Source organism: Micromys minutus, assembly GCF_963924665.1.
Source record: "Micromys minutus genome assembly, chromosome: 2".
Lineage (NCBI taxonomy): Eukaryota > Metazoa > Chordata > Mammalia > Rodentia > Muridae > Micromys > Micromys minutus.
In genome coordinates this window covers 7,430,103-7,451,296 of record NC_137971.1, presented here as the reverse complement: position 1 = coordinate 7,451,296, position 21,194 = coordinate 7,430,103, and the positions used below count along the sequence as shown (strand labels likewise).

Genomic DNA, 21,194 nt, shown 5'->3' with positions numbered 1-21,194 from the left:
TTTCCGGGGAACAAGGAAGGTCCATGCCTGTTTCTCTCAGTATCACATACGTAAAGCCTGATCCAGTGCCTGGCACACTCTGGGCCTCAACATTATGAATACGTGGAAGAAATAAATCTGTCTTCTTTAGGAGGAGAAAGAAGCTTGGGGTCCACTATGAATACAAGACCAAATCTTAATGTCCTTTCCTTGAATCATCAGAACAGGTTTTCTGTCTAAAGACACTAATGAGACACCAAGAAAGAATACAGCGTGTCGAACTGGAAGGACGGAATGGAGTCCTCTTGGGCTCTCATTAAATGATCTCATGTTTCTGACCTGCGATTTTTGTTCCTCTGTATCTGTGGCCCTGTCCCAGTTGTGTTACTTTCCCCTTTTAGAGGGTGAGAGAACCAAAGCACTTAAGTTCCACAAAAAAGCAATAGATAGAGAATTCTAGGCCTGAAGCATCATCTGAGAAATGAGTCTCCTTGCGAGAAGACCCAAGTCTTTTCCTCAGAAGCAAAGTCATGTAAATATTTAGTCTTTCCAGCCTTGGAACCAGGAAAGGAAAGTCAAGGAAAGACTACATCTCCCAGAGGCCATCGCGGAGTCCACCATGCGCAGGTGCACTGAGGCGGCGTGCACTGGTGGGGGGGGTGCGTAGGAGGACTACATTTCCCAGAGGGCAGCGGAAGGGGCGGGCGGGGGCGGACCTTACCGCGGCTCCGGTCCCTCCCCCGTGCTCGCGCGGAGAAGTAAACAAACCGCGCGCGGGCTGCAGGCGGCGCGGCGGGCGCGGCGGGCACGGCTAGGGCGGCGGAGAGCGCGCCGAGCCGGGGCCGAGCTGGCCCGCCCGCCCGCCGCACATGTCCGGGGTCGTCGTGGGACTGTAGCCGTCTGTGGCGCCTCCTGTCGGCTGGGGGCGGGAGCGTGGAGCCCATGGAGCGGGTGCGGATGATCAACGTGCAGCGCCTGCTGGAGGCCGCGGAGTTTTTGGAGCGCAGGGAGCGAGGTAACGGCTGGACGCCGTCGCTTCGACCGCCGCCTCGGGCTCCGCGCGGGGAGTGCGGCGCGGCTGGCGAGGGGAGGTGCGCGCGTGTGTGTGGAAGTGCGTGCACCGGTGAGGGGGAGGCGCGCGCCCGCGCGTGGCAAGAGGAGCACGCGCGCGTGGGAAGAAGTGTGCGTGCGTGTGGGGGTGCACGCGCGTGGTTGGAGAGGTGGGTGCGCCGGGAGGGAGGTTTGCTCAGGAGTGAGTTCCGGAGTGGAGGCGTGCAAGAAGCTCGCGAGCGAGGGCAGGCGTGTGTGCACGTGTGCAGGAGGTGTGAGCCGGAGCTTGGGCAGAGGAGAGGGGGCTGTAGGGGAGGACCGGTGGCTCTGGGCTGCAAGAGAAGGACTCTCCAGGGGCAGCTGCGGAGCGGACCCGAGGAGAGGGCGGAGGACGCTGGACCGAGAGCTCCTGCAACTCGAGACAGCGTTGGAGACTGAAGGGGGTGGGAGCTGGGGAGGTGTGGGTGCAGGAGGCGGGGACTGTGCGAGCCGGGGTGGGGGGGAGAAGTGGAGTGGGGGTAATGTGGGCAGAAGAGCTACGGGAGGGGCACCCTGCTATTGTGAGCATCCAAAGTGCGGTGAGATGCGATTGCTTGGAGGTGGAGATGGGTGGAGGAATTGGGAAGAGTGTTCTGCTGTCCGGAGAGAGGAGGAGGTCCTTACGGAGGCGCTGTGAGCGGGGCGAGCTGGGCAGAGTCACTGAAGAGGGGACTGTAGTTAAACTAAGGGTTTTCTGTGTGTTTTGGTTGGTTGGTTTTGGTTTTCGGGACAAGGTTTCTCCGTGTAGCCTTGACTGTCCTGAAACTTTATCTGTAGACCAGGCTGGCTTCGAACTCAGAGATCACCTGCCTTTGCCTCTGGAGCGCTGGGATCAAAGGTATACACCATTATCACCTGGCTGGCTGGGGTGGGGGGTGGCGGTTAAGGCGAGTGAATGGGTGGGTAACTGGTATTAGAAATTAGGATTTTAAAAAAAGAATTCTTGGTGCTGGAGAGATGGCTCTTGCTGCTGTTTTGGAGACCCAGGATTAGTTCTCAGCACCCATATTGGGCTGTTCTTTACAGCCTGCAACTCGACTTCCAAGAGATCCATCGTTTTTTTCTGGCTTCCCAGAAAACATGCATACATATGGTGCACATACATACTTCTGAACACTTATGAACATGTAAAAAAATTAAACCTTAAAGAATTCTTGGAGGGAAGGGTTTTGGATACAAGAGAGAGATTTAGTTTAGAAGAGTTATCAATATGCTCTCTTGGCAGTGGGCTGGGAACGTCACCAGATTAATGTCCAGACATTGAGTGGATTTTTTTCCTTAGGGCAGGGTCTTGCCGTGTAACCAAGGCTGGCCTTGGACTCTGGAGCTTCTCGTCTTGGCCTCCTGGGTGCTGGGATTAAAGGGATGTACCAGCCTGGGCCAAACAGTGGGGTTTTTATCTTCTAACCAGAGAGAGGAACATTCTACCTTTCCTACTTTAAAAAAAAATAAGTGTTACTACAAGGACTTTGGGTCTGTGGATCCGTGCGTTTGGGTGTTTATCTCCCTCTTAACCCTTTTCCTTTTTTTACTGTTTTTAGAGTGTGAACATGGCTACGCCTCGTCGTTCCCCTCCATGCCGAGCCCCCGGCTGCAGCATTCAAAGCCCCCACGGAGGTTGAGCCGGGCACAGAAACATAGCAGTGGGAGCAGCAACACCAGCACTGCCAACAGGTAACAAGATGGCAGAGGGGACGTTAGGGGACAGGAATGAGGGGCTCAGACTCCAGGGCCAATGCCACACAGTCCGTTTCCCCTCTAATACCAACTCCAGAGCACACCACCCTGGCTTTGTATCCAAAAAAGAACACAATCCCACAGAGGCGACTGAAATAGTTCTTGCTGGTTATGACGATGCCCCCGTCACCAGAGGGCAGTAAGTTGAGACTTGGTGGCTAGCCTGTGCCTGCGCTCTCATTTTTCTTTCCAAGTTTGGTAGTCCAAGAAGAATTTTTTAAAAAATTAGAAATAGCCCCGGCAAGATATAAAAGCGAATCAAGCAAGGGCTTTGTGAGAGAAGTAAAAATATCCAGCTATGTTCATGGGACTGGTCCATTTGTTGAGGAGGGGAAGGAACATGTGTAACATTGGAATCTCACCTAATGGAAAGTGGTTGGTACAGAGGTTTTAGAGCAGAAATGAAGAAGGCTCCTGTCCTTCCGGGATGGATTTTTTTTCCAGAACATGCTTGTTGAGAGGAACTGAGACATGACTGACTTCCGCTTTTGGTAGAGTCTGGCTGACTCTTTAGTATTTTGGTTCTAGAAAGCCAGTAAATTCTGAGGATCTGTGTCAATGTGCAGGTCTCAAGAAGCCTTTCTTAAGAGCAGGATATTTTACCTTGATAAGAGGAAGTTACCCGAGACCTTTCTTTCTCATCCAGTGAACATTGTCTAGAGAATAAAAAGAATGACTCATCTGGCTGGGATTGAGCAGGCTGCGGAGAGCTCCAGCTGAGTGGCTCAGGTTTAGGCAGTTGAGGACGGTATCATCCAAGCTCTCCACATGCAGGCAACCTTAGGTTCCTGTCGATAACAATTGCAAGTCATGTGTTCAGATCTTTCCACGCTTCATTTTGATGTCCCTGAGACAAACTGAATTCATTTCCCTGCCTTTGTTAACACCTTTAGAACTTCATGCCTTCTCAAGATATCCTGGTAATTTTAAAACTTGAATTCTTAAGTTATAAAAATAGCCTTTAGTCTAATATACTGAATTTATTTGTGAGCCTAGGTGATCTCTTGTGGTATGGTATGGAGTGTGTGTGTTTAAATACACACACACACACACATATAAAATGATAGACATCTTAAAACATATTTGCTTATCTAATTTTTCTGGTTATTTTGTTAGGAATTAAGATGTGTTTAAGAACTTACCTTTCAATCTATGTGTAGATTTGTGGTGGTTACTTTTCTATTCCTTGACAAACACCAAGGCTATTACAGAAGAAAGAGTGTATGAGAGCTTCCTTACTGTCTCAGAGGGTGAGTCTATGACCATCAAGGTGAGAAGCATGTCACAGGAGCCATAGCTGAGAGCTTACGTCTACTCCACGAGCACAAGGCAGAGAAAGAGAGGTCCTAACTGAGACGGTGTGGGCTTTTGCAACCTTCAAACCCACCCCCAGTGACACACCTCCTCCAACAAGGCCACACCTCCCAATCCTTCCCAAATAGTTCTACCAGTCGGGACCAAGCATTCGAATATATGTGCACATGGGGACCATGACTCATTCAAGCCACAATAAAATTTAAAGAGAAAAATAAAAGTCTTTTTTGTTGGTTTTGTTTTGTTTGGCTTTTATATGCATGGAAAGACTGCCATTAGGAAGCTGTCACATTGTCACGTTACAAGTGTTTGAATCCCTGTCTCCTGGAAGTCAGGTACATGACCTCAGTACGTTTTGCTGTTTCCGTGTGTGAAATTAGAAGCTGTGTTAAATACTCCCAGGATTCCTTCTTGCCCTGAGTGCCGTGTTGATGGCGTTAGGACCCGGTGACTGTAGGTGACTGCACATATCGCCCACCAGTGCACACGCGGCATCTGACTAACAGCTCACGGTTAGCAGACATAGTAACTCCCTAGTCAGAAGGAGTTCATTGTCTTCTCTTTTCTTTTTTCTTTTTTTCTGGTTTGTTTTGTTGGGTGTTGTTGTTTTTCCAGACAGGATGTCTGTTACTTACATTGGTTACATAAAATAGAAGGTGTGTAGACATTACAGTTTCTTTATCATCTCAAATGAGAGAACAGAAGGCACGTGTGATATCATTTCCTCCTCAGTTCTGTGTAGAAGTCGTTCCTTTTCTATATGAGACGTTCGACCTTTGCTTCTGTCCCTCTTCTCTTCAGTTTTTGACACGGGCTAACTGAGTACCCTCCTTGAGCCGTACCCCCAGCCCAGCACTGACATCTTAGGTACCACCGCTGTGGTACCTACCACACGTCATGAACAACAGTTGTTTTCTGATAGTCTGGCATCTTAAAGATACAGTGGCTAACTTTTGCCATGATGGTCACAGGTGTACTGTGATATTCCTGATACAAATGTTATCCTGCAAACTTACGTTGGAAGTTACTTGACTCTAAATTTTCTATTCTTCCCCCCACCCCCAAGTCTCAAAATCATGTTTTTCAGAAGTACAAAGGGAAAAAAAGTGAAAGATTCAATGTGGTATCATAAATATGTACTTTGGGAATGCTGGTGATCTTGTCTGACACTTGGGAGGTGGGTCCTACAATATGCAGTTATTTTTCAAATACATGCCTGGTCTAACTGTAATCTTAGTCACAGCCTTTTGGCACACTTCTGAAAATTGAACTTGCTAAGATGTCACTGCTGTTAGAGGAACTTGTTGCAGTAGATGTCTGTTTCCTGGGGAGCCGGGGAGCCAGGGAGCTCAGCATTGCTGTTTGGTCTCAACTGAAAAACAAAACAAAACTAAAAACCCTCGAGGGCTGGAGAGATGGCTCAGCTGTTAAGAGCATTGGCTGTTCTTTCAGAGGTCCTGAGTTCAGTTCCCAGCACCCACGTGACAGCTCACAACTGAAATTCCAGTTCCAGAGAAGCCAACACCCTCACACAGGCATACATGCAGGCAAAACAGCAATGCACATAAAAGGAAATCAACCTCTGTCATCTTTAAACTACTAAATGAGCCACTGATAAGCGCCACACTAATTTATTCGAGTGTCCTAGGCTCAGCCTTCATCTGAATTGAACAAGTGTGGTACCTTCCTTCCTGCTGTACTTGCGGCTGGGATCCTCATGGATTACATGGGCTGGCTCTCTCTCAACGCCTTTCACATATCGTATTTCCTTCTACTCCAGGGCCTGTGTATGCTCAGTTCCCCGTTGGCAGTCATCTTCCTCCCTCCTTGCCAAACTGTCTTGGTCTTCTAGCACTCTCCCTTCAGTGCTAACGTCCTCGGGGAAGCAGTTCTTAATCTCTGATAGTACATCAGGTCTCTGAGACAGGGTTACACATTGTGTAAGCTGGCATCAGACGTGCTTTGAAGCCAGGCTGTCCTTGAACTTGTGACCCTCCTGCCATCTACTGAGTATAGAGAATACAGGCATAGGCCAATGTGATCTGCAGTAGATCTTTACATACTCCATGAATATATGTTCACTATGGTATAGCATGCATTATACTTGCAGCAATAGTGTCATCCAACTGTTTCTAATATATGTGGCATATTTGTTAGGCTAAAAATCCCATAAGGACAAGGTTCAGGTGTCTTTTGTTTCTTTTCCTTTCTTTGTAAAGCGGGGTTTCACATGGCCTAAAGTGGCCCAGCTCTCTGACCTTCCTGCCTGCACCTTCCACATGCCGCTGAGGTTTCAGGTGTTCACTGTTTGCCTGACTTTTGCTTTAACGTTATCTCTACTATCAACATCGTTCTGCCCATAGTAGGTGTTACTCTAGAATAGAGACTGGTCAAACTCCATGCTGACAGCCTTATAAGGAAACTATGTTTTTTGTGTCATGTACTGTATCAGACCGGAAGGAAAACCATGGCTGAACGTGCCCCTCCTGCTTTGGCAAGTTCGTGTATGACACGTCAGGGATGTTAAGGGCAGTTTGTTTAGAAAGGTGAGCAGTGTGTGAAGACACTACATTTGAAACACTGTGTTCTCCTAAACAAGAACATGGCAGCAGACTACAGTTATGTCACATTCATTTCACTCACTGTCAGCCTACATCATGGGAAAATGCTACCAAAAGAACCATCAGTTTTGGCAAAAACCTTGGTGTGAACCTGTGACAAACGGGCCGTTCCTTACGTTGTTAGGCTGAACTGGAAAGAAGTCACTGACCAGGCCCCGCGTGGACTTGAGTTGTTGTCGAGTAGATATTCAGGAATGCCAGAACACCAGCAGAATCCCAGTTCCAGCTGCTAACATAACAGAAATTAAACAACAACAGATTTTTTTTTTTGTGCTTTATAGGGAGGGTTTGGTTTAACATTCTTCAAACACGAAGATTTTTTTTTCATCTTAATATAGAAGGAATAAGTGTGTTTTCTATCTTCAGCTTTATCTCCCTTCTGAGTGTATTCAAAGTGTGTAGTTTTTGAGAGAGTAGGAGGATGGTTTGTTATTTCCCCTGGGAGATAGGGTCTCATTAAGTAGCCCTGGCTAACCCGAAACTGTGTAGATCACAGTGGTCTCCAAACCGCGATGATGACCTGCCTCTGCCTCCTGAGTCCTGGGATTGAAGGTGTGTGGCATGATGCCCAGTGTGTTTAAACTTTTTTTTTAATATATATTTTTTAATGCAGATATTTTGCCTGTATGCACATTCGTGTGCCGCATGTCTCAATGTCCACAGAGGCCAGATGAGGGTGTTGGATACCCTGGAACTAGAGCCACCAATGGGGGCCAGCACTTATTTCTAAAGGATAGTTACAGAGGACTTTTCTCAGCGATAGTAACTTGTGTGTTTTATTTTTAAGAATGTTCCTGATGTTTAAAGAGTTGTGTAGAGACTTGTTTTGTGAAATTCCCAGTTTTTAGATTTTAAAAATAGTTTCTGGGTCTCTGTGCTGTAGAAACTCAACAAGTTTTGGGGCACACATGTAGATTGTTCGCAGGTAAATTCTTAGTGCTATCATTCTCCTTCAGTGCTTTCAGTGACAAACAGATCCTCCGAGACGTGCTTTGTGTGTCTCACAGTAAACGAGCTGGGTTTCCAATCGGTGCTTCCTCATGTTTGCTCTGGAGTTTCGAAGACTTAAAAGATTATTTCTTGTAGGTCAGTAGACAACAACTTCTCCCTATTTAAAGAGATAACTTGGGCTGGAGAGATGGCTCAGTGGTTAAGAGCACTGACTGCTCTTTCAGAAGTCCTGAGTTTAATTCCCAGCAACCACATGGTGGCTCACAACCGTCTGTGATGGAATCTGATGCCCTCTTCTGGTGTGTCTGAAGACAGCTACAGTGCATTCATATACATAAAATAAGTAAATAAAATCTTTAAAAAAAGCAAGAGATAACTTTTTTTTTTGGCCCAAATAGTAAACATGTGACACAGAAGATTACATGCTAGAAAGGTAATTCTAGATCTCCAATACAGTTCTCTGCTTTAAACTGCATGTGGCCAAGAGAGCTGTAAGTGATTTGCTTAAGACTTAGCTGTACCACGGGTAGTGATTAGCTCTAATAATGGGGAACAGGGCCTCTCCTAGACATTGTATGCTGCTCAGTAAAAAGCTAGGCATAGGCTTCTTCTTTCTGAGCTGTTGGTCAGCGAGGTCCATAGATCTCCAGCATTACAAACTGTTGTCTTTGCTCTCAGTCACCCTCTAAAACTTGACCCTATTGCTGAAGATACCATAGACCTGAGACATAAGACATGAAATAATCAAGTTGATATTGACCTAAAAGCATCTTCTCTACTGGCTAGCTTTCTAGAGCCACAAGGCTAAACAAATTCTGCCAGGAGAGAAAAGTTACCAGCAGTCTTACTGAACTGAGAACCTTGTGAGCTACAGAAATGACTGGCCTAATACCACACACACACACACACACACACACACACACACACACACACACTGACACATGTGTCATGGAAATAACCAACCACTTATTCATTGGATTTACAGCCCAGTCCACAGATAGATGCTTCTTTTTACAGTCAATGGTGATTAACACAGAGACCCACACCTGGTTTGTATACAGAGAATAAGAGACTGGAGCACTCAGTAGGACATCTGTGTCATACCCCTGAGGTTTGGTAACTATCTCAGAAAGGATGGGCAGAAAAACTGTAAAAGCCAGAGGTAGTAGACATCCACAGCTAACATGTAAAACGTGTGTTGGCTGTAACTGCATGAATGAGACCTGCAGAGGATCGGGCTGACCAGAATCTCAACAGGTCGGATGGAGGAAGGGATCCGAAGCCCCACTCCTCTGAGGAGCTATCATCCCTGCTAGGGGAAGAAGTCCATTTAACGGGAGGCTGAGTTTGAGGTGGATGTCCGTCAGCAACCTGGAAAAGGGGACTGTGATTGGAAGAAAACTTTTTCGTCTTGATTTCAAGGAGATGAGGCAGCGTTGTCTCCCTCCTTCTTGATACACTTTTTCATTATTTTCTTCTGGTGAAGATAGTTTTCCAAATACTAATCTCATGAAAGAGATTCATTTGATTGTGTGGTTGACAAACTGTATTTCCAGATACTGTCTTTAGCTTGTTACAGACCCAGTGTAATTTAAGCATGCAGTATAGAACCTCTCTTCTGTCTCTGTGTTTTATGTTCTGATTTTCTGTTGTCCTGATTTGCTTTCTGTTGCTGTGACAAACACCATGACAGAAGCAACATGGAGAGCAAAGAGTTTAACAAGTTACAGTCAGGGGCCGTCGAGACAGGAGACTGAGGCAGGACCGAGTCTGAGACCCTGGAGGAGGGCTGCTTCCCGATTGCTCAGTTCACTTCCTGTATAACCCAGGATGACCTGTTCAACGTTCACACTACTTCCACATCAGTCACTGGTCAAGAAAACTCCCCAGTGACTTTACAGACCAGTCTGACAGGAGGCATCTCAATTGAGGTTCCTCTTCCCAGGTGAACCCAGTTTGTGTCAAGTTGGCAGAAACAAAGTAACCGGCCAGTCAGCCAGCTAGCTAGCACATCTCTATTTAAAAATGTTGGCACATTTACCCTCTTTGGAAAATTTGTGTTTTTACATAGATATGTTGTATTTCTAGTCTCATGAAACTAATGAGAGAAATAAGCATGAGAATTTGTTATTTCAAAACATGATGAGCTTCATAACAGGAAAACAGCATCCAGAGAGGTATATAACAGGGCCTGATGATTGATCCCTAAGGGACAGCGTCATGGTTCTGAACCTATTATAACCTTACTCTTAAAGTTTTCACACAAGGACGGGTTGAATGCTGAGTTCCCTCCCCATCCCTGCTTACCTTCCCTTTCTTTGCTTTCCCTCCCTCTCTGGTTAGTACCCTTTGTTTCCTAGACAGGGTCACTTCTAATGGTGCTATATACGAGAGAGAGAGAGAGAGAGAGAGAGAGAGAGAGAGAGAGAGAGAGAGAGAGAGAGAGAGAGAGAGAGAGAGAGAGAGAGAGAGAGAGAGAGAGAATATCTGGCTTAGTTCAATTAATGTGATATCTGCAGTTGTATCTGTTTTCCTATAAAAGTTCCATTTTTCTTTATGGCCCAAGACATTCTATTGCTTAAACATTTTTTGTCTGTCTGTGACACGTTATTGTAAGATGTTATGCTCTGCATATTCAGAAGTTTATGAAGCCCGTTGTCTTGATGACACTCACATAGTCTGCGGTGTCTTTTGTCATTCCTGTCAGAGCTCAATTCTGCTGTACCTTTGTTATTTCATGTTTCTCATAAACATGAAGACTTAAGATTGTGTCGGAGGGTGCATTCAAATGGGTACAGAGGTGTGTGTCTGCAGTACCAGCACTGGGAAGGCTGAGACAGGGGGATTGTGAATTTTAGGCCAGCTTTGGCTACATAGTTAGACCCATAGCTCAGAAAGAAAAGGAGGGGGAAGGAGGTAGACCCTGGCTTAGGAAAATAGCAGTATTTAACATTTGCATGTGATAGGATAGCTGTGCATTTATAAAGGCTGTAGAACACGCATCTTATTTTTATTTCAGCAAATTGTATGAAGTGGATTCTTTTTCTTTCTTTCTTTCTTCTTCTTTTTCTTTTTTTTTTTTTTTAAAGAAATTAGACTTATAGTTCAGCCATTCCTGGGTAAAAAGTAGAGGATGAATGAAAGACCTAAGATGTGTTTCTCTAGAATTAGCAAAGACTTTTTAGTAGTAATTTACCTGAAAATTAAGACCCAAAGCCCAAACTTGGATTTTGCAGTCGGTGTTCTGCCTTTCTGTCCTTTGATGCCTGAATCCTGTAGTCCAGGGCTGACGTCATGGCACCGCCCACCAATGCTGTTTTAACCCTTTATAGTTTTTCTTTTTCAAACTGCTGTCTTGCCTGTAGTGAGTCAAAGTTTGATAAAGCTATGGATTATCTTGCATTGTGAGCTTAATTAAAGATCCAATCTAGTAAATCTTTGAAGAGACTCTAATAAAAGAAATTTGAAGGTCATATGCAATATGTTTGCCTTGATTTTAAGAAGAAAAGTGGATTTTCAGGTGTTTGACTTCGACCCCCTGCCATTGTCCTGCCAACACATAGAATTTAGAGATCTTCGGACTTTCCAAAAGCTGACCAGTGTGTTCCCATCCTCTGCATGTGCTAAGATTAGTCTCTGTAATGTTTGGTCTTACTCTGGCCCAGACTGTTCTTGAACTTGAAGTGATCCCCCTGCCTCAGCGCCCACATGCTGGGATGACAGGTCTGTGTCACCTCACTGTCAGCAGTGTTTTCTCTTTAACATCTGCATGTCCCCATTAGTTGTCCTCTGAACGCTGTGTCTCCTCGGTTCTGTTTTGTTGCTGGGATGAAATACTCAGCAGAGTCAGCTTAGGAGAAGGACTAGTTAGCCTGACTCACCGTCCTGGGTGACAGTTGGTGTATAAGGCGGCATGGCAGAGGCCTGGGCAGCCGAGCCGGTAGTATCCAGTCAGGAAGTGAGGGATGATCACGTGGGTGTGCACGAATGCTCAGCTCAATTCCAGCAGTGCAGAATCACCTTTCCAGGCCATGATGCCTTTCCGCATTCAGGGTGGCTCCCCTGCCTCAGTTAGCACAATTAGTAAAAGCCTTCACAGGTGTGCCCATAGGCCAGCCTAATCTAGACAGCTCCTCATTGAGACGCCTCCCTTCCCAGATGACTGCTTTAAGTGAAGTTGACATTCAGAACCGGCTTCACAGGGAGACTATGTTCCTGAAGATAAAGAAAAATAGTCGAATCTCATTTTTCTGTAGAGTTGTTGTCATCGATTGGGGATACTAACCAAAAGCTTCAATCAGATATTTTTTGTCAAAGTCATCATCATAACAAATCTGGGATTCTTTACAGAAACCAAGATTTATCTATGTAAAATAGAAATATTTTATAATCTAACTCAACAATGTAAGTAAGTGTATAGGGTATGTGGTTAGTTTCCTTTTTGAAAGACTTGTGTATTACTGTGTTTTAACAGAAGGTCTTACTGTGTAGCTCTTGACTGACCTGGAACTCTCTATGAGGACCGAGCCGATGTAGAACTCAGAGATATGCTTGCCTCTGCTTCCGAGTGCTGGGATTAAAGGCGTTCACCACCACAGTTGGCTTAATGTATGAGCATTTCCCTGCGTGCATGTGTGTGTGTGTGTGTGTGCATGTGCGCGCGCGCGCGCGCGCGTATGTTTATACTGTATGTACCTGATGCCTTGGGATAACAGAGATATCTAATTCCCCCTGGAGAGCTCACAGAGGGTTGTGAACTTTCACGTGGGTGCTGAGAACTGAGCTCAGGCCCTCTGCAAGAACTCCAAGTGCTCCAATCACTGGATCATCTCTCCAGACCCCGCAGTTTCTTTTCCTTCCTTCCTTTTTCTTTTTCTCTGATTGGCCTGGTAATGAGTCCTGCCTTATTTCCTTCTATGCCTCCGTCAGTGAGAAATAAGCTCGGTCATGGAAGGACTTTGTCATTTTAGAGGATTTGTGTTCCTAGTGTGGATACTCAGTAAACACTGAGTATTGTTGTGTATACACCCGAGCTCACAGAAATCAGATTTTTAGTGAGACATTGACACTTCGTGGAGAAATTTGGGCTTAGGTGATCGCTTTCTGTGAAAGAAATTTAGAAATGTTTAAAAGTCTTGATTCTAATTCTTATTTCATTTTTAGCATGTGTACTCATTGGAGATAGTTTTCTTCCTTTTTTAAACATTTGAAATCTGAGGCAGAGACAGGAAGATTCTAGTCAGTGATAGACCTTGTCTCAAAGAATGGAAGTTGAAAAGTGATTGAAGAAGGAACCCTGTGTCAGCCTCGGGTCTTCATGTGCACATGAATACACACACAGACAGACAGCTTGTAGTCTGAGACTTATGTTCCCAGAATTAGTGGGGTGCATTACTTCCCTCATCTCTGTGACAAAATACCCAAGACAAAGCGACTTTGAAGGAGGAAGACATTATTTTGGTTCACGGTTTGAGGTGCAGTTCATCAAGGTGGGAAAATGTGGTAGAGGAGCTGAGCCGTGAGTTATGTGTCTGCAGGTACAAAAGAGAGAGAGTAGGGGTGCTTATCTTGTCCTCAGTGCTGGTGAAGACCCCACCCCATGTATTGGGACCACACATACTTAGGATGGTCTGACTCAATAATGTCTCTGGGTGATCCCTCATAGACATGCCTGGAAATTTATCTCCAAGGTGGTTCTAAAGTCTGTCATTTGACAGTTAATAGAGACCACCACATTGAGTGACATGTTCTCTTTACTCTTTCTACATAACATTTACCTACCAAATACCAGTGTGTGCCTCACTGTGACCACGTTCATAAACATAAGACCTAGGTGTTAGTGTGAGTGTAAGAAGACAGGTGCAGTCCTTGCTCACTCACTTACATATGAACGGTCATGGCCTGTTACTCAAAGTCACTAAAAAGCTGGAAGCAGTCAGCATGTCAACCAGCCAGTCAGTGGGTTAAGTCGGGGACAGTTATGCAGTGTGGCTGTCATTGCTGTCTGGGTTGTGGGTTTTGATATTATGGAAAAACATACGAGACCTTTCCCCTCCAAAAGTTTACAAATTTCAAAATTCATCATCTTTAATGTCTTTTACTCCCTTTTTCTTAAAATACTATATTAGATACATATTTGGTAAAAACATAGACAGAAAATACCTTTAAAAAAGTAAAAGCTAGGTATGGTACATTAAAAAAAAAACAATAAAGAGTAATAATATAATAAGTATACTTTGAAGTTCTGCTTCAGTGACTCCCATAGTTTTCCTTGTCATCCCTTTTTGAATATAGACTTCAGAGACCCTTCCCCTCACTCTACTATTATATATGTTTTATAATACATATAATATATAAAATATTGTATATCATATTTTTATATATTATATTTCATATATGATGGATTATATTGTTTCAAGTTAGATACTTCTCTGGCTTTGTAGATTACGCTCACTTCATTGCAGGAGAGCAACATCGTTTGGTCCTTGCAGGTTTGGAAAGCAAATGAAAGGAAAACGTAAGTAGATGAAGATTGACTTATTAGGTAACCAGGATCTCTTCCCCAGTTCGGGAACCAAGGCTTCTGCTCTCCTTTCTTGGCAGTGATCCTTCTGAGTCAAATGTAACCATTTTATGCAGGTTTGATTCTCCTGTCCGACCTTTAAGTGCACCCTAAACATACGTGTTAGAATTATGTTGTAGTCAGAAAACACAGGGGTCTAGAGCATCTGAACCTTGTGGAAAACTTGTAATTAACACTTTGTGACACGTTGGAAGGGCTTGGTTGTACACACAGGTCATCAAAGGGTTGTTGGGGATTGTGTTGGTGTGCAGTGGATTCATGACTCATTAAGTATTAGCATCATTTGAACCACGGTATCTCTGTGTACACATCCGGGAATCTCTCTATCTCATACTGTTGAACCTTGGACCGACTGCGTGGTTGGCTAAATGACCAAGAGGCTTTAGTCACTTGTCTTTTGGTTTCTTTTTTCCTTGTTAAAATTATTTATCTATTTCCAGGTGAATTTTACAGGTTACTGAATGCCTGCCAAATTGTCTTGTGTAGTATATTTAACAGTGTTTAGAGTAGTATATTTTTAGTTTTTTTTTTAAATGAAATTATTGGAGCTGTAGAGATGGTTCAGAGGTTGAGTGTTTGCTGTTCTTCTAGAACTCCAGGGTTCAAGTTCTAGCAGCCAGGTGGCAGAAGGTGGTGGCTCACGACTCTGTAATTTCAGTTCCTGGAGATCCAATGCCCCTTTCCAGCCTCCGAGGGCACTAGGCACACAGGTGTTATTCAGACATACATTCAGGCAAAGCACCCGTACACATAAAATTAAAAAAAAATAAACAAAAATCTAGACAGGGTAGTACAGCCTGTGATTCTAGCATTTGGGAGGCTGAGGAGCTGATCAGGAGTGTCAGGCCAGGCTGACATAGTGAGACCTCAGAACAATTAGGACCTAATATTTACTGACTACTATGTGCCGGGTGCTTTTGCATTTTTCCCCTCACGGTCTCACTATAACCTAGCAAGGCATGATGATGCTTTACAGATTAGGAAACTGAACCAGGTTAAGTAATCTGTCCTGAACCTAGACAGCTGGTGTGAGTGAGTCAGTACCGAGCACAGGCTTTTGCTCTCTGACACTGTGGGTCTGTGTGACTTCTGTGCATCACCGTCCCTTGGTGTTGCTTGGGACCTCACAGCTCGGCTTGCTCACCCATTCCTTCCAGTCAAAATAACCTTTTAGTCAGTGCCAGAGCTCACCGAAACCAAGCATGCCTATTATTTCAGCCCCGAATCAAAGCTGCCTCGCCCCCAGATATCCTCAGTAGCCCCAGTTGGAAGTAACCCCCGTGATCTCTGCACTCTGAGACAGTTTGATTTTTCTGTACAAAGTTATTTTACCTTTCGTTATAATGAGTCGTGTGCATGTGACTTTGCCAGTCACACACTCTTCCACTCCTTGTGGTCTAAGTCAGCGCTAACACCAAGCATTCCGTATTTGCGGACTTAATAGTATGCGTAAAGGCTAAACAAAATAGGAGTTAGTGTGTTTGTGATCGTTTCGTTTCTTGTTATTTGGAATCTTGTTAAAATCTGTGGTGGTGTAAGTGGATGCGTGTCACGCATTTTCTACGTCAGTGAAAGGTTCAGAGCCTCAGCTTTTTTTTTTTTTTTTTTTTTTTTTAATAAGACAAATAATAAGTGTGCTCAGGAGAAGCAGGAGGGACCTGCTGTTTTAATTTTGCTCACAGTGGTGGGTCCGATTATGCTCTTTTGGCCCCAGCCTCTCATAATAGGTTCGGTGTGACGTTGGAATTCCACTGCTGGTTATCGCTGAATGTATTGTCCTTTGCGTTTATGGCCATCGGCGGGATCACCAGCTAGTTTAGAACTGGTTTGTGGAGAACTAGCATCTACTTTTCTGTAAACGTATCACTGCCGTTGGTCGTGTACTGTGCATTCCACAGAGACCTTCCTCGTGTTTTACCTGCCGGCAGCCTTGTTTTCAGAGAAAGGTGCCTAAGCCCAAACCTGCTTGCCAGGAGGGCACAGGAAAGCTCACCCTTCATTTTGAAGGATTTTTTTTTTTAAGTTAAATTTCCAAAATGCTCCCTTTGGGAGCTTCTGAGATGGCCTCTGCTGTGTAGGCCTGGTGACGGGACTTCCGCCCCCAGGACTGCACTCAAGGAGAACGGAGAAACTTCCTCCGTCGAGTAGGTCTCTGACCTCCTTGTGCACCATGCCACGTGTGCTCACACATGGGCACACGTATAAATACTACTAGTGAGTAAGTAACCAAGTGTGCCATTGTCCTTTCTAACTTTTCTGCTTGAGCGTTTCACGTAAACAAAAACAATCCGAACTTCCAGTAAGCAGACAGTAGAAGGTTCGCTGTAATGTACTGCACTGTAAGCTCTGAGTCGCTGGGCTACCGCGTACACATTTTATAGTTTCTTCCGCCTGAATTGTGCGCACATTTGCTGCTCATTCGGTTGAATTCTTGAGACACCATGAGACTTTTTCCTTGTTTTCAAGGGAGAAGTGCTTTTATTAAGATAACTTTATGAAATTGCCAATAAAGCAAATGGCAGGCAGGCAGGCAGGCAGGCAGCCGGACAAGACAGACAGACAGACACTCAGCCCTCTGGCTGTTGAGCTCAAGACAGGAGGGAAATTCCCACAAATTGTGCAGCTCATAAAAATACTTCCTTGTTAAGGTTTGGGAATTTCACATTTACTACCTGTGGGTTGAGGGATGAAATTACAGCGCCCAGTAATATAATATTTGGAGAGCATTTGGCATTGACGATGATATGTAAAATGATACCTGGGGGTTGTATCTCCACTGGGGAGCGTTTGCCCAGCATGCATGAGATGGTGGGTTCAGTTCCAGCAGCACATAAATCCGCTTAGCGATCGTGTCTATAAGCCCAGCACTTGGGAGGTAGAGTCAGGAAAAGCAGTTTAAAGTTCTTCTCGGCTACATAGTGAGTTTGAGGGTTCCTGGACTCCATAAGTACATGGGTGTGCACATGCCGTAAATAATGAAAGTTGTAGTTCTAATAATAGAAACTCAAATTGTGCCTTCTTAGGCTGGAGAGATGGCTCAGTGGTTAAGAGCACTGACTACTCTTCCAGAGGTCCTGAGTTCAAATCCCAGCAACCACATGGTGGCTCACATCCATCTGTCATGGGATCTGTTGCCCTCTTTTGGTGTTTCTGAAGACAGCTGCAGTGTACTTATTTATAATCAATAAGTCTTTAAAAATTTTTTCCTTATCATATTCATGCTTTTTAAATTCTGGATTACAATAGTAGTGCATTTACTAAAAGGAACTGGTGTAACAGTTTTGGTACTCGACAAATAGCTGATTGTATTTTGCTGTTTAGTATAATTTTGTTAGCCACTGTAACAGTGATTTGCAGCAAGTATAACTTTACTCAGGTGAATGAGGTTGTAGGAGTCTGTATATTGAATTGTTGAATCCACTTGCTGTGACATACTCCTGATAAAGCTGATGTGCCTTTCTTATTTACAAGCCTGGCTAATGCTCTTTTCTCCTCCTCCTTCTAGATCTACACACAATGAGCTGGAAAAGAACCGGTGAGTCCATAATGGAGTGCAGCTTTCCTTTGTTTGAAAGCAAACTCCCCATTCTGCCTGAGAAATTAAAGTGATTGCTAGTGAATATGTAATTGTCATCTTATTTTTAAGATACATAGCTTATGATTGTGATACATTGTATTTTTCTGGGAAAAAAAGACATAAACATGTTACTGAGCTCATTTGAATTTGAGTTAAAGACGGCTTCCTTTCTGTCTTTAAGAACGGATTATCTTTGATAATGGCTTAAAAACATGGATTTACTGAAAGGTTAGGTTTCCAGATTAGGTAATAAACGTCACAAACTTGAGTGAATTGGATTTTTGCAGTTTGCTCATTCATTCGTTCATTCATTCATTCAGAAATGCTTATCAATTATGAACTATAATATCTCATTGCCAGATATACTGAGTAGTTTGCACAGAAAATACAAGACTGTTTAAGGTCATGTTTGTCCTTAAGGAACTTGAGTTTTCTGGGTGAGAAAGTGCTGGGTGTGGTGATGGAGAAGCAGGGGTGCTGATGAACGGGTTATTTCAGAAGACTGTAGAGGACAGCGAGTGAGCGCCGTATCCTTAGAAAACGGTGGGAGGTCCAATATGACATAGCATGCACGAGGCATAGGCTTCTGCCACTAGCAAAGCAATGGAATAAATAAAATAAAACCCTAGGGCACCGAGTGCCAGGTACTGAAGATCCCGCCTTGGGAATCTGAGATACAAGAGGGTTCACGGTTAACCTGGACTACATAAGTTCAAGACCAGCCCAGCCCATTGCAAAGACAAAACGAGATTAGAGAGACACAGCAGTCAACAGTGCTTGCGGCTCTCAGGGAACCTGAAATCTTCCTCTGGCCTCCCTGAGTCAGGCACATACATGGTGCATAACACAAAACCACTCAAACACTAAAATAAAACAAGACCAACAAAGCAACAAGAAAATTAGAATATATCTGGGGGGCACCTGGGTTAAATACTGATAAATGTGGATTTTATAATTACTTCATCTGTACAAATATGGCTCTTGGTAGACCCTCCATTAGAAACCTGGCCCAAAAAACAAAAACAAAAGAACAACTTTTAATACAATTAAAAAGGCTGGTTAGTACTGTGGGTAAGAACTTTTAAAGTCTCCAAGAAAATTGTATTTATGAATGTACCTTACCTCTGATTCAATCACAGCATAAAGATCTGAAGGTGGTGTTTATCCCTCCTGTATACTTTGCTACGCCCTGTGAGTTGTTTGATCTACTGTCCCACTGTGACGGAGGCATAGGACAGCAGAAGTCATTCCCAGGGCCCTCCTTAAGGCGTTGTCCACAGTCATCTGCAGACAGTAGTCAGGTCTTTTTCTCAGATTACTTTCCTTCCTCGTTGTTTGTCTGCTTGTTTTTCCCTTTTCCTCTGTGGCCTGAGCTGTCACTGAAAGGTGATACCATAACCTTTCCACCACATTCTTCAAAAGCATTTCTGTCATCAGCAATAAAATGCTCCTTTAGCGGCATGTGTAAGAGAGCCAGTGGGTAAAGGAGTCAGGTTCGGTGGCCTGTGCCCTCCCTTTGGAGAGCTTTCAGCCTGTGGTCTAGCAAGACCCGGGGAGATTTCTTCCAGAAGGGGACGTTAGCAGGAAGGCAGCACAAGGGTGTTTAACAGTTTATCCTCCATGGTTACTGTAGTGGCAGTTAACCGTTGTTACGCTCAAGGCAGGTTCTTACCTACACTGTGCTCAGCTGGATTTTGCATCTTACAGTAAGTAGAATCTGGCTTTGGTTCCCATCATCTTTAGAACCTTAAATGAGGGAATTTATTCTGTATCAAAGCAGCAGTTCAGTTTGTCTTTGTCCTGAAAAGGTGTTCTCGGAGTAATTTGTATTCTTGAAATGTTGCCATTATTCATATACTTGTGTGTGTGTGTGTGTGTGTGTGTGTGTGTGTGTGTGTGTGTGTGTGTGTGTTTCATGTCAGAAGGGACGTTTTCTCTTTAGTCTAAAATCTTTACATCAAGCTTTTTAAGTTAGTGGGGTTTTCACTGAGGCAAGTGCAGTAAGAGTCACAGTAGGTGGTGTACAATGTTAGTGAACGGTAGAGAAATTCTAGATGGTTCTCTTAAAGCCCTGAGATTGCTGAAGGACTGGGTTCTGGCCCTGAAGAGACAATGGCTAACAGATGTTAAGGTTTGTACTCTTAGATCTCAAAGCCTAACCGTGGAGATTTGTCTAAATCTCCATTATCCAGATGCCTGCAGCTCTCACTAAGGACCTTTCAGTAGTTTCCAACATGTGTTGGGGGGGGGGTCTCTGGAGCTGGGCTCCTCCGAGCTGTGTTGGGCATGTGAGTGAGTGACGAGCGTGTGTTACTTGTATGCTGTCATCCCCACACAGGCCCTGTCAGGGGAAGCAGAGCATGCTCTGAGGCTCTGCGTCCCTCAGGAACCTGTGCCAATTACCTCATGGTAAACTTAACGAGTCTTTGAACTGTAGGTATTAGGATTTACTTTGTCCTCGGCTTATGGGTCCAGTCCTTTGACAGAAAAGAAACTATTCAGTAGAGATTTGGGGCCACTTCATTGGTTTTCCATTTTCTTAATTTAAATTACTGGTGATGTTTTCAACAGTCAACAACTTTAAAGGCTTTAATGGTCAACAACTTGGTACTAACTTGCAGGAGAGACCATTCCGCTTTGGTAGCTACCATCAACGCCTGGCTGAGCCTTGGTACCGCTTTGCCATCACAGGGAGATGGCTGTGATAAAAAGAGAATCACATCCTGTGGGCAGTAGTTGGTGTCCCAGGCCTTACCCTGTATTCTTAAGGTTAAAGCCATCATGGTTTGGGCCTCTCTTAGTGATGTTATCTAACGTAGTGACCAGCTAATGTCTAGAAACGGGTAGGAATAGAGAAAGCAGAAAACTATTAGTCGTGTGTGATTTAGTGAGCCATTGCAAAAAGAAGATAGAACAGGAAACATCAGAGCACGTTTCATGAAATAAATGTTGTTATAAAAACTGCTTAACCCCAGTGTTGATGTTAAAATGCTGCTCGTTGTACAAGACACTGCTGTGTCACCGAGAAGATCGTGTACTGAACTGTGAGACGTTAGGAGATGGTCAGTGCAAATGAAAGCACGGAAGCAGGAAGTTGGTGTAATGAGCTACGTCTGGACCAGCAAGATGGCTCAGTGGTTAGAAATGCTTCCCCCATGCGAACTTGCATTCAAGCCCTGGACCCCACAGTAGAAGGACAGAACTTCTCTTCCGGAACAATCCTCTGACCTTCACCTGTGCCCACACTCTCTCACATCATACACACAAAATAATAATGCATTTTAAAAGAAAGTTAGGTCCAGAAAAGAACAGATGGGAGCCTAAGTGGTTAGAGCACTGACTG

At 44.4% G+C, this 21,194-nt stretch overlaps 1 protein-coding gene across 2 annotated transcripts in view; it reads left to right on the top strand.

Moving 5' to 3' along the window:
* Positions 1-21,194, top strand: part of MXI1 (MAX interactor 1, dimerization protein) — a 58,498-nt gene that overhangs the window by 17,679 nt on the left and 19,625 nt on the right. The window contains exons 1-3 of one of the 2 annotated variants that reach the window (XM_080911237.1): positions 746-994; positions 2,610-2,742; positions 17,780-17,809. In XM_080911237.1, the coding sequence (XP_080767363.1) occupies positions 922-994; positions 2,610-2,742; positions 17,780-17,809 (236 nt within the window). In that variant the 5' untranslated portion in view covers positions 746-921. Of the gene's footprint in view, positions 1-745; positions 995-2,609; positions 2,743-17,779; positions 17,810-21,194 lie in introns of those variants that run through there. The other variant, XM_080911236.1, reaches the window with a different exon arrangement.